This window comes from Mesocricetus auratus, unplaced genomic scaffold (genome assembly GCF_017639785.1).
Source record: "Mesocricetus auratus isolate SY011 unplaced genomic scaffold, BCM_Maur_2.0 Super-Scaffold_2245, whole genome shotgun sequence".
NCBI lineage: Eukaryota > Metazoa > Chordata > Mammalia > Rodentia > Cricetidae > Mesocricetus > Mesocricetus auratus.
Window position 1 is genome coordinate 50,582,102 of NW_024429180.1, and position 12,980 is coordinate 50,595,081.

Consider the following 12,980-nt stretch of genomic DNA (forward strand, 5'->3'; position numbering starts at 1 on the left):
ACCTGAGGTAAAGCCATGTACTTGGGAGCGGGAAGGGGCATGGTGACAGGCCCTAGAAACTGCATACTTCTCCACAGGTGTGGTCCGAGAGCCGGACACTTGGAATCATCTCTCAGACTTCAACACCAAGGACCACAGGGACTCCTAGGACCAGCCTGCCTCATTTCCACCACCCCGGTAGGTTTTATTGTCAGCCTGAATGTGTTCTTCCCCTGGGAGTTCACTTTTCCTTCAGGACCCCCATGCCCCTTCCTCTCAGTCTCTTTGGGTTTAGACCTAGCCAGACCCTGTGGTTCCAGGATGCCAGGCACAACTAGCATCGATAGTTGTCTTGTTATGTCTTCCCTCTCACACACCCAGAAAAGGACAGGAAGTCCTACGTCATGGGGCATGATGTCTTGCTCATAGCCCATTGTTTTTGTCTCCATTCTGCTCTGGGCCCACCATCCCCTGCCATTACGTCCCCGGTCTCATCCGCTCCTGTTCCTTCTCTCAGAGACCACCCGCCCAGATTCCAACATCTACAAGAAGCCACCCATCTACAGGCAAAGAGGTAAGGATTCCTCCTGGATGCTTCTCCTGCCACCTGCTGGTAGGGTGGTGCTGGGCCCTGTCTGGGATCTGGGACCGGATGGGGGCAGGCCTTGCAAGGCCCTGAGCTCTCTGCTGTGAGTCACCGTTACATCTGAGATCTCATGGGAGGGAGGGGGAGGGGAGGGAGCTGGGCTGAGGGTGGGTCAAGTTGGCTGGCTGCATGGTTAGGTTAGCAGGTGTGGTGTGTCTGACTCTGGATCCCTCTGCAGAATCCATGGGAGGCAGCCCTCAGAGCAAGCACCTCATCGAGGACCTCATCATCGAGTCATCCAAGTTCCCAGCCGCACAGCCCCCTGACCCCAACCAGCCGGCCAAGATAGAGACTGACTACTGGCCATGTCCCCCGTCACTGGCCGTTGTGGGTAGGAAAACGTGGGGAGAGGAGAGAGCTTGGGATCCCTGTTCACTGCTTCTTCTTGGTCCCAGAAACCCAGTCCCAGCCCACCACCTGGTTTATTACTTCCCAGCCTTTGCTCTTTCCTCAGCCCATGGTCCATCGCTTATCTCTCCCCTGCACCTCTTTGTGTTGCTGTGCAGGGCCTGCTAGCTAATAATTTCTTCCCTTCTTGCCCAGTATTTTGGTTTTTTAAGGATTTATTTATTTGTTTGTTTTTTTGTTTATTTATTTATTACGTACGCAGTGTTCTGTCTGCACGTATGCCTGCAGGCACCAGATCTCATTACAGATGGTTGTGAGCCACCATGTGGTTGCTGTGAATAGAACCCAGGTCCTCTGGAAGAACAGTGCATGGCCTTAACCACTGAGCCATCTCTCCAGCTCCTGCTCATTTTTCAGTCACTTAACAGACATCTCCCAAGCTTCTGCTATAACCCAGGCCCTGTGATAGAAGGTTTCAAAAAGAAAACTAAATGAGAGAAGGTCTTAGTCCCCAGATAATTTAAATGTGTTTCTTTTCTAGTTTGTTAACTTTTATTGTCATGTTATTGATATTATTAGTGTTATTATTTTTGTCCTAGGCCTTCTAAACACATATCTACCACTCACTTACATGCACTCTTGCCTACAGACTTCATTTTTTTAACCTTTAAAAAACAGATTTATTTCTAATCAATGTGTATGAGTGTTTTCCTGTGTGTGTGCGTGTGCACCTACATCCATGTGCACCTGGTATTCAGGGAAGCTAACGAGAGGCCAGCTTTCCTGGAACTGGAGCTAGAGACGGTGGGTGCTGGGAACTGAACCCAGGTCCTCCCCAAGAGCACCCAATGCTCTTAAATGATGAGCCATCTCTCCAGCCCCTATATCCTGTACTTTTTGTTTGCTTTTAAAAGGGTTTGTAGTGTTAAGCATGGTGGCATGTAACTAAACTCCAGCTACCCGGAGGCCTGAGGCAGAAAGGTTACCAAAGCCCAGAAGGTTAAGGCCAGTATTGGCAATATTGCAAGACCCTGTCTCAATTTATTTATTTATTTATTTATTTATTTTTATTCATTATGTATACATGTTCTGTTTGCATGTTTGCTTGTACACCAGAAGAGGGCACCAGATTGAATTGTAGATGGTTGTGAGCCACCATGTGGTTGCTGGGAATTGAACTCAGGACCTCTGGAAGAGCAGCCAGTGCTCTTAACCTCTGAGCCATCTCTCCAGCCCTCAATTTTTTTCTTTTTTCTTTTTCTTTTTACTTTTTGGTTTTTCAAGACAGGGTTTCTCTGTGGCTTTGGAGGCTGTCCTGGAACTAGCTCTTGTAGACCAGGCTGGTCTCGAACTCACAGAGATCTGCCTGCCTCTGCCTCCCAAGTGCTAGGATTAAAGGCATGCAACACCACTGCCCGGCCTCAATTTTTTTAATGTTTTTTTTTTTTTGAGACAGGGTTTGTGTGTGTGTGTGTGTGTGTGTGTGTGTGTGTGTGTGTGTGTGTGTGTGTAGTCCAGACTCTGAAGACCAAGGCCTTCTTTCATTTACTTTTCTCTTTTTGAAATCTCCTATCACAGGCCTGAGCTATAGGAGAAGTTTGAGAAATGCCTGTTAAGTGACTGATAATAAACAGGAGGAACTGGAGAGATGGCTCAGTGGTTAAGGTCGTGCACTGCTCTTCTTTTTTAATTAAGTAAAAATAAAAAAGAATTTAGGTAGTGACACATCCCTTCAGTCCCAGCACTTGAGAGGCAGAGCCAGGCTAGATCTGAATTTGAGGCTACAAATCAAGTTCCAGGACAGCCAGGGCTACACAGAGAGTCCCATCTCTAAAAACAAAAGGATAAATAAAATAAAAAAGAGTCCATGGTGTTCTTTTTAAGGTCCAGCCCTGTTCCATAAGCTGGAGAAGTGAGTGACTGTGTGGCCACATTGATTCCTGGACTTGTGTCTTCTAGAGACAGAATGGAGGAAACGGAAGGCATCTCGAAAGGGGGCAGAGGAAGAGGAGGAGGAGGAAGATGATGACTCTGAAGAGGAGATTAAGGCCATTAGGGAGCGGCAGAAAGAGGAGCTCAGTAAGGTAGCATCTTGCCCCCCACTCCACCATGTCATCTAGATGACAAATGTTCTGGCCCCATAGCCTTCCGTGTGCCCCCGAAGCATCTGCATTTGGACAGGCGGGAAGTGCCTGCCCTTCCCAGGGTCCCAGGTACACCTGGGCGATGGGTGGCTTTTGGAGAGGTGCCGCTGGACACTCTGATGCAGAGCACAGGAATGGGAGGGTGCACCCCCGCCAGGTTCCAGCAGGCTGATCTAGGGGAGGAGAGAGGATTAGGAGTCATGGAAAGGCCATTGGTTGTGCTGTTGCCTGGTGACCTGGGATAGAGAAGCCACTGTGGAAGGGTACCACTGAGCATCCCTGACAAGCCTAATGTGGTTTGTCCAAAAGACAAGGGCCACCTTGAAAACCATTGCTAGTCCTCCTGGATTGTAACCCAACTTTGCACTTTTCAGAGGTGGGCAAGCTGGTGTCTCCGGTTTGGTGTCATCCTCCTCCCTCCCCAAACAGGTCACTTCCAACCTAGGAAAGATGATCTTGAAAGAAGAGATGGAAAAGTCCTTGCCCATTCGGAGGAAAACGCGCTCTCTGCCAGACCGGACACCCTTCCATACCTGTGAGTGCTGCGGAGTGGGCGTGGGGTCACCTGGTCAGGGGTGGGGGTGGGGTGGAGGGATGGGTAGGAGGCCCCCCTAGGGAAAACATGTGAGCTGGCAGCCAGAACAGGCAGAGAACAGAAGTACCATTTCTTCTTTCTGAGTGCTGGGGTTAATGGTGTGTGCTACCATCACCCAATGCAGTATGTGCTCTTAGCCACTGGACCGTCTCTCCATCATTGCTTTAAAACATCTATTTAGTTATTTATATCGTGTGTGTATGTAGGATGTGTATGTGTTGGGGGCAGACATCAGGGAACAACTTTGTGGAGTCGGTTCTTTTCCTACTTCTGTGTGGGCTCAAGGGATGGAATTTATGTTGTCAAGGTTGCAAGGCATTTTTTTACTCCTTGAGCCATCTTACTAGCCCTGTTCCTACTTCTTAACATCTCTTGTTTTGACGCCCTGGCAATATGCTCAAACCACATCTTTCTGGGTTCAGAGAAGAGAGAATAGATCTGAGAAATATATAGATCAAATCCACTGAAGGCAAACCTAGGACTCATGGGGGGAGGGAGATAAAAAGGAGATTGAGAGAATCTTTAGGGCTTTATCCTGGGCGCTAGTGAATGACAACTCGCAATTAGACAACTAAGAGGCAGGTTGGGGTGGGGGGATGGACTGGTTTCAGATGTGTAGAGCATATAGGTGGGAACTGAGTTTGGCAAGCCAGAAGCTGGAGGGTCTGCTGCTAATATGCATAGGAAATGGTAAGAAAAAGTAAGATTGTCCATGGGGGAAAAGCATATGGTCCTGGATAGTATAAGAACACACACCAAGCAAGCTATGAAGAGCAGGCAGCAAGCAGCACCCCCATGGCCTCTATATCAGTCCCTCACTCCAGGTTCCTGCCCTGCCTGAGTTCTGCCCTGTCTTCCCTGGATGATGGACGACAAGCTAAAGATAAAACAAACCTAGGGCTGGAAAGATGGCTCAGTGGTTAAGAGCACTAACTCCTCTTCCAGCGGACCCAGGTTCAGTTCCCAGCACCCACATGGCAACTAGCAATAGCCCGTAACTCCAGTTCCAGGGGACCCGAAACTCAGGGCAAAACACCAAGGCACATAGAATTTAAAACAAAACAAAAACTCCTTTCTTTGCCAGGTTGCTTTTGATCATGGTGTCTTATCACAGTAATAGAAACTTTAACTGAGACAGAATATTTGTGTTTGCAAGTGAGAGTCCCAAGGTAATGCCAGTTTGTGAATCTGAGCGTTACACCTGATTACATCTGTCAAGAGCCTACATGACCACATAATGCACAGAGCCAGGGACTCGTGCCAAGGTGATGGTGAAGTTCCTAACACCCACATGGCACCTGATACCCTCTTCTGTCATGCATGCATACTTGGGGACAGAGAACCCATGCATTAAAAGATACATAAATAATTAAAAAAAGAAAAAAGAAAAAGAATCTAGGGGCTGGAGAGATGGCTCAGAGGTTAAGAGCACTGCCTGTTCTTCCAGAGGTCCTGAGTTCAATTCCCGGCAACTCATGAGGCTCTTCCACATCAATCATCAATCAAGAAAATGCCCTACAGGCTTACCCATAGGCCAGTCTAATGTTCTAGATAGTGTCAAGTTGACATTAAAAACAGCCAGCAGGCAGAAAGTGATTTGGAGTGAAAAAGTTTTATATGCACTTGATATATTGGAATTCTGTCAATCAAAATATAAATGCTCCTTATTATTGCAAGTACATGACATACTTCAGAATGAATGGTGACTGTGAGAACCAGTGGCCTTTCCTTTGCCTCCCCCCACATCCCTTTACTGGGTTCTGGAATCCATACTCAGGTCCTCATGCTTTTACAGCAAGCAGTTAACCCCGAGCTATCTCCCAGCCCTGAGAGCAGATGGTTTTCTCTTCAGGCTTATTATCCCTTCTCCAAAATACTTAGGACTTGAAGAGTTTCAGACTTAAAGAGAGTTTTGTTTTATTTCCTGGAATTTAGAATAGTTGAATAAACTTTGCCAAATTGGAGACCTCTAATCCAAAACTCTGAAACAAACACTTCCAAATCCAAAACTGAAAATCATATCAACAAGACTAAAGAAGTTTGGAATCCAGAGAAGACTGGATCTCAGATTTTGAACTTTCAGTTTAGAGATGCTAAACTTATTCCAAAGTAAGCGGTAGGTTCCCCAAACCTATTTTGTTCTCACCCCCTAAACTCCCAATAGACTTTAGAGGATGGATGCCTGTGGTGTTGAACGTACTTAGCCTGGACATTTAACAAAATCCCTGTAGAATGGCAATCATTTTTAAAGATCAGAGACAAAGGAGCTTTGAGGCTGGCACACACGAAGACTGATAGTTTCTATTCAGGCAGTGCTGGTGCACACCTTCAATTCCAGGACTCAAGAGACAGAGGCAGGAGGATCTTTTTGAGTTCAAGGACAGCCTGGTATACAGAGCAAGTTCCAGGACAGCCTACACAGAGAAACCCTGTCTCAGAAGAACAACAAACAAATAAAACCCCCAAAGAATGGTAGTTTCTAGATATGGTGACACACACCTATAATATCAGCACTTGGGAAGCTAGGCAGGTAGATTTTTGTTTTGTTTTGTTTTTGTTTCTCAAGACAGGACTTTTCTGTGTAGCCCTGGCTATCCTGGAACTTGCTCTGTAGACCAGACTGGCCTCAAACTCACAGAGATTCACCTGCTTCTGCCTCCCAAGTGCTGGGATTAAAGGTGTGCACCACCACTGCTGAGCGTGTGTAGTTTAAACACACAGCTATGCAGCTATGCGTGTGTATAGAGGCCAGAAGAGAACACTGGGTGTCCCGCACTATCTCTCTCTGCCTCACTCACTTGGACTGGAAGCTACACTGGCACTGATCCCCATCTCCAGTCTACACAGTGCTGGGGTTATAAGTACATACAGCCATGCTCTGAATTTTATGTGTGTGCTAGGATCCAAACTCAGATCCTCATATTTGCAGAGCAAGCCTTCCTACCCACTGAGCTGGCTCTGTAGCCTCGAATGGGAACTATCTTGACTGCATTCACTGCTGAGGCGGTAACTGTGAACTGTAGTGTCAAATGTCCGGAATCTGGCTGCTGTTAATACGGTCGCTACAACTGGGTGACTTCACATGGAGCCTGTATTTATTTGGTGATCTAGAGCTTACTTCATGGCAGCTCCTAGCATTTCACATCGAGCCTCAGCTTTGCCTGGGATTCACGCTAGGCCTTTGGACTCACTTCTACTTAGAGAAGAGGGAACATGTAGATTCTGCAAAAGCCACAGCACACTCCCTAGAAGTCTATGGAAGCCTACTGAGTTCTGGCCAGGGAAGGCCACGGAGGCAGCCCTCTCAGAAAGGACTGTCAATCAAGGGACTGACCCAGGCCCTCTTGCTCCCTTTCATTCAGCCTTGCATTCGGGAACATCCAAGTCCTCCTCTCTTCCTTCCTATGGCAGGACCGCCCTGAGCCGGGTAAGGCCTTATGACCGAGCAGGGGCTGCATGGGAGAGGGGTGTGTGCACGGTGCTTCTGAGTGGATGAGCACTCAGGTACCGTGGAGACCTCAGAGTAAAGCAGTCTGTTGAGGGCTGTCCTCAGCTCTCTCTGATGTCTCTGTCATTTCCTAGCTACAGTCCACAGAATTCAGCCCATCGGGAAGTGAGGCTGGGAGCCCAGGTGAGCAGTGTGGCCACATGTCACTGGGAAGGGGGGGTCTCCACAGACGTCATAGGCAACCTTATCCAGTGTGGGGTGTGGTTTGTTTGTTTAAGATCAGGTGAGGGTGCAGCTTCTGGAGCTGTCTCTAAACCATGCCTCTTGTCTCCTTAGGCCTGCAGGTGAGTGCCCCCTGGAGGGGAGCAGGAAAAGCCCAGGAAGCCAGGGCCAGGCGTGGGCACTGGTGGGGGAGGGGGTGTGGGCCAAGAAGTTGCCTGGTGAAGACTGAAGACGCCTAGGGTAAGGCTGGGAAGGCCCCCTGACCCACTCTGGCTCACTGCGGCTTTGGTCTCCCCAGAACGGAGAGGGCCAGAGGGGGAGGATGGATCGGGGGAACTCCCTGCCCTGTGTGCTGGAGCAGAAGGTGAGGGCAGGGGACCTGACCTCCACAGTGGGGTGGGCTTCAGGGGGGCGCTCCTGGAGATGACGAGGGGGAGGCAGCAGGGGAGCTGAGGGAGATGAGTAGCAAGATGGCATGAATCCCAGCGGCCTCTACAGGCTGCCAAGGGGAGCTGGGAAGTCCAGAGGGTATGAGAACCAGAGAGTACAAACCTAAGAGAGCCCTCCCTGCCTCTCCAGATCTATCCCTACGAAATGCTGGTGGTAACCAACAAGGGGCGAACTAAGCTGCCTCCTGGTGTGGACCGCATGAGGCTTGAGGTATGTAAGAAAGATGTGTGGGATGGTTGAGGGGCAGCCCAGTGGGGACGTCTTTGATTTTGATGCTGAAGAGGCTACCCCCTTAGTCACCCAGATGCCCATGTGTCCCCACAGAGACATTTGTCAGCAGAGGACTTCTCTAGGGTCTTTGCCATGTCTCCTGAGGAGTTTGGCAAGCTAGCCCTGTGGAAGAGGAATGAACTCAAGAAGAAAGCTTCCCTCTTCTGACATCCCTGCCAGCTCGCCCTGTCCATGACAGCACCTTCCCCCTGCTGCTTCAAGGCCCTGAAGCACCCTCATCCTCTGCAGGCTGGGAGCAGCAGGAGGCAGGGCAGAAGCGTTGGGCTCCATTCCTCAGGGAGAGAGAGAGCCAAGATGTGCACAGTCCCAGAGACATGAGGCATGGACTTCCTTACCCACATGGGCTAGGGGGCCTTATCTTTTTCCTGGGCTCCACTGCCTAGCCAAACCCAGCCTGGACTCCAGCACAGTCAATGTTTGCACCCTTTTCCTGTCTGTCTCCCCACACAAAGGTCCCCAGAAGAGGGTGAGGAGAAATGAAGGGACACTTAGTGGTGAGGTCTGTTGATTATCCTGTACAGGGCAGGAGACTTGGTCAGGCAGGGGCAGCTTTGGGATCCTGTGCCTGTCCACCCATAGGCTCCAGCCCACTGCACTCCTGACAGCTCCCTGCACCTGGGCCTGACGCTTCTCTGACTGGTAGAAGCAGGCTCTACCCGGGGGGCCTCCAGCTTGGAGGTCACCCCCCCACCAGCTTGTCTGTCCTATGCTTTGCCACCCCTAAGCTTCAAGCCTCTTGCTCAAAACCCAGAGCCTATTCAAAGCTGTGGCTAAGAGCAGAGATGCTGTTCACACAATGCCTCAACACCAGCCTCCAGCAAAACCCGTTAGGATGCATCCTTCTAGCACCTGTCTGGGGACCACGGAGCCCAGGCCTCAGCCTCCCTTAGGAGGGATATCGAGAGGCTTAGCTTGGGGCATCTCTGAGAGTCCAGGCTCCCAGGTTCCCCCATTGCCATGCATTCCCTCCTGTGCTCTCTACAGAATGTAATTTATTGGGGCATCCTCTGCTGCTTTCTTCCCCTGACTCCCTGCCCTACCTAATTGCACTCTCAGTCCCTGTCTCTCCACATATGTATGTGTATATAATTATATATATATATATATATATATTTTGCCCAGGTCTGGGTTTTGTTTTTGCCCAGATCCTGGCACTCCCTGTCCACTGTGTGTGTGATCATGCTGGGAGGGGTAACTGCTTGGAATTAAAAGGTTGCGTTGGGTCCCTAAATCTATTTGTTTCCATCCCCCCTTTGGAGTCGAATCCATGCCCTTTTATATGCTAAGGAAGCATGTACCACAACAGACATTGGGTTTTTTTGTTTTGTTTTGTTTTTTGTTTTTTGAGACAGAGTTTCTCTGTGTAACACTGGCTGTCCTGGAACTCTCTATGGTCTAGGCTGACATTGAACTCAGAGATCCACTTACCTCTCCCTCCTAAGTACTGGGATTAAAGGCATGTGCCACCACTGCCTGACTCATAATGAATATTCTTACTGCTTTAAGAAATGTTTAATTTTGAGACAGGCTCTCATTGAGTAGCCCAGGCTGGCATGCACCAATAGGTGTGGTTTATTTAGTCCTGGGGATAAAATCCAGGGCTTCTTGCTTGCTGGGTGTGTACTCTACCAACTGGGCAACATCTCTAATCCACACTTGTTTCTTTATAAGCCCTGAGTCAGAGGGACAGGTGACATCAGGTTGAGAAAGCCATGGGAAAGAGGTTTCACATGAGCTGAGGGGGTGGAGACATGGCACCTACAGTGACTTCCTCTCTCTGGGACACATAAGTTAAGGCTAGCCTAGACAGGGTGGTATTTGCCACTTCTCCGGGGGCTCTGTGAGGCAGAAACCTGTGTCTCATGGTTGGCGGGAACTTGAGAGGGAGCCTTGGAGGACTGCCTCAAATACACTGCTCTCCCCAGGACCCAAGGTGCTGGACGGAAACAGGTTGGTGTGTGGTGAGCTGACTACCAAGCACCAGGCAGAGGAAACAGGAGGAGAGAGCACGGGAGTGAGGGTCGGGTGGAGCCAGGGAAGGGGGCGGCGACTCCTTTGCCTCCCACCGGCAACTACCATGCAGCTGCGCTCTGTGCAGTGTGGTTGGAAGATAAAAGAAGACGGGAGCCGGGCGTTGGTGGCGCACGCCTTTAATCCCGGCACTCGGGAGGCAGAGGCAGGCGGATCTCTGTGAGTTCAAGACCGGGCTGGACCGACAGCCTCGAAAACAATACAGAGAAACCCTGTCTCATAAAACCAAAAAAAAAAAAAAAAAAAAAAAAAAAAAAGATGGGTTGTGGGTGCACACGGGAAGAGGGAGTGGCTGGCCAAAAGAGCAAATCCATCAGGATCACCCAAAATTGCTAGTCGAACACGAATAGCCGAAGACTGCCTTGACTCACTCATTCTCCTACTTCCTAAGTGTTGAGATGGGGGGCAGATGTCGTCATCCTGGTTTATTCAGTGTCAGGGAGCCAACCCAGGCCTTGTGTGTGCTAGGTAAGGCAGGCACACTAATGAGCTACATTCCCAGCCCCTGAACAAAGATTTTAAGTTGTCTTATGCCTACAGCCTGTAAGACCAATAGGAAAGATAGTTTGACTCCTTCCAGCAGATGAGAGAACATTCTATCTGAAACCCAAAGTTACATAAAACCAGTTCACTGCTGGTGTGTGCGTGCATGTGCAGTTTCCTGCTTCGATTTTTTTGGGGGGCATTCAGGGGAGTGGTCACTGCTTGGGGTCAAATTCAGGACCTTGGGCATGCTAGGCAGGTACGCTACCACCTGGTTATACCCCGAGCTGCCCAGCACTGGCGATGCATAGCTATTTCTCCAGGGGAAGTAGGACTGGGCTCCCTAAACGCTATCAGACATCCATTGACTGTGTAGGGGGTGCCTTGTGCTGGGGCCTGTGCAACCCCTGTTCCCTTGGAACTCACAGACTACTGCGAGAAATAACAAGCTCACCGGTTACCCCTGGAAACAACACGATCAGACTGACGACCTGAAGCGTGTGCGATGGGACTCATTTTAACACTTAGCCCTACAAAGGATTGGAAACTGCTAGGAACTGAGAATCCTCCAAAGTGAGGCTCTTGGCCCCTAAAGCAAAGTGTTGGGGAAGAGTCCTCCATGCTTCCTTCTCAAAACACACAGATAATAACCTGGTAAACTTTATTCTAGTGGTTTGCTTTAGTTTTATTACATCACATTATGTAGACTCATAAGCTGAGGGCTTAGATTGTAGCTCAGTTGGAAGAGCACTTACCTACCATGCATGAGGCCCTGGGCTCTCTCCTTAGCAACATATAAGCCAGGCACATGCTGAATCCCAACACTAAGAAAAGGAGATAGGCGTTCAAGGTCACCCTCAGCTACACAGTGAGTTTGAAGCCAGTCTGGGCCATATCAGACCCTGCTCCCAAAAAATAAAGGAAAATAGGAGTTGACTTTGCAGTTAAATTATGCAATCAATGGACAATGAAGAAGTTATACATTTTTCGAAATACGCCAATGCTACTGCTTTCCTTCTTGAGACAGGGTTTCTCTGTATAGCCCTGGCTGTCCTGAAACTCTGCCACCATGCCCAGCATTACTTTTTTTGGTTTTTTTTTTTTTTTTTTTTTTTGGTTTTTCAAGACAGGGTTTCTCTGTATTGTTTTGGAGACTGTCCTGGAACTCGCTTTGTAGACCAGGCTGGCCTCGAACTCACAGAGATCCGCCTGCCTCTGCCTCCCGAGTGCTGGGATTAAAGGCGTGCGCCACCAACGCCTGGCTCTTTTTTGGTTTTTTAATGTGATGCTGAAACCTGTACCCAGGGCCTCACACGTGTAACAGCCCTGGATGTCCTGGAGGTCTCTTTGTAGCCTAGAAATCACTGGGATCCACCTGGTTCTGCCTTTTTTAGTGCTGAGTGCATTAGTTACCACACCGGCTTTTTTTTTTTTTTTTTGAGTCTGGGTCTCACTATATACACTGGTTCACTGGTCTAGAACTTGCCATGTAGACCAGACTGACTTTGAACTTATACAAATATCTGCCTGCCTCTGCCTCTTGAATGTTGGGATCACAGGCATGTGACACCACACCCAATTTTTGTTTCTGGGGTCTCACTATGTTTCTGAGACCAGACTAGAATTTACTATGCAGCCCAAGCTATCCTAAAGCTCACCAAGCACTGAGATTTATGTTATCATGCTTGGCATTTATTTGTTTATTTATTTGGTACTGAGGATTGAACTAAGGACTTTATGTAGCCCTTTTTTTGTTATTTTGTTTAAAATGTCACACCTTCAGCGTGCGTGCGTGCGTGCGTGCGTGCGTGCGTGCGTGCGTGCGTGCCTGCGTTTGGCACAGGTGCTGACTACCTAGCCTAGGCTGTCCTTAACTCTTGATACTGCTGAGCTCTGAGATTGATTACAGGTGTGCTGAAATTCAGGGCCTGCCTTTGCCTCCTCCACTGTAAGGATATAAGAGTCAGATTCGGTTAAGACTCTTAATTGAACTGCATACTTTATCAAACGTCTTTTCCAATAACCGCTTGTTTAAAGAAACTAAACAACAGGTGAAATTAATATTAGCCATAAACTAACCCAATATTCCTAATGGGGGAGCTATCTAATGCCCCACCACCACCACACACACACTGTCTTCATCTCCTGGAGTGCCCTTGACACAGGACCTGGACATTTTAAACGCTTCACAGTCATATGTGACCAAGGCTACTGTTTTCGGCCGAGCTGTGAGTCTGGGTGATACCCCAAGAGACCCTGACAGCCAGGCAGTCATCAGCTCCCCAGGGCGCCCCCCATGGCGGGCTCCGTTGCGACCCGGCCAGCCCCACGCTTAGAGCGCCC

General features: G+C 49.1%; 1 protein-coding gene across 10 annotated transcripts in view; it reads left to right on the plus strand.

Annotated features, from left to right (window-relative positions):
- Positions 1 to 9,354, plus strand: part of Dmtn (dematin actin binding protein) — a 29,629-nt gene extending 20,275 nt beyond the window's left edge. For 6 of the 10 annotated variants that reach the window (XM_040733376.1, XM_040733374.1, XM_040733415.1 and 3 more), the window contains 11 exons: positions 78 to 177; positions 497 to 553; positions 804 to 956; positions 2,933 to 3,057; positions 3,547 to 3,652; positions 7,075 to 7,139; positions 7,295 to 7,343; positions 7,497 to 7,504; positions 7,681 to 7,746; positions 7,962 to 8,042; positions 8,157 to 9,354. In XM_040733376.1, coding sequence (XP_040589310.1) covers positions 78 to 177; positions 497 to 553; positions 804 to 956; positions 2,933 to 3,057; positions 3,547 to 3,652; positions 7,075 to 7,139; positions 7,295 to 7,343; positions 7,497 to 7,504; positions 7,681 to 7,746; positions 7,962 to 8,042; positions 8,157 to 8,270 — 924 coding nt within the window. In that variant the 3' untranslated portion in view covers positions 8,271 to 9,354. The remainder of the gene's footprint in view (positions 1 to 77; positions 178 to 496; positions 554 to 803; positions 957 to 2,932; positions 3,058 to 3,546; positions 3,653 to 7,074; positions 7,140 to 7,294; positions 7,344 to 7,496; positions 7,505 to 7,680; positions 7,747 to 7,961; positions 8,043 to 8,156) is intronic. The other 4 variants (XM_040733517.1, XM_040733634.1, XM_021227702.2 and 1 more) reach the window with 1 other exon arrangement.
- Positions 9,355 to 12,980: the final 3,626 nt, after the last annotated feature.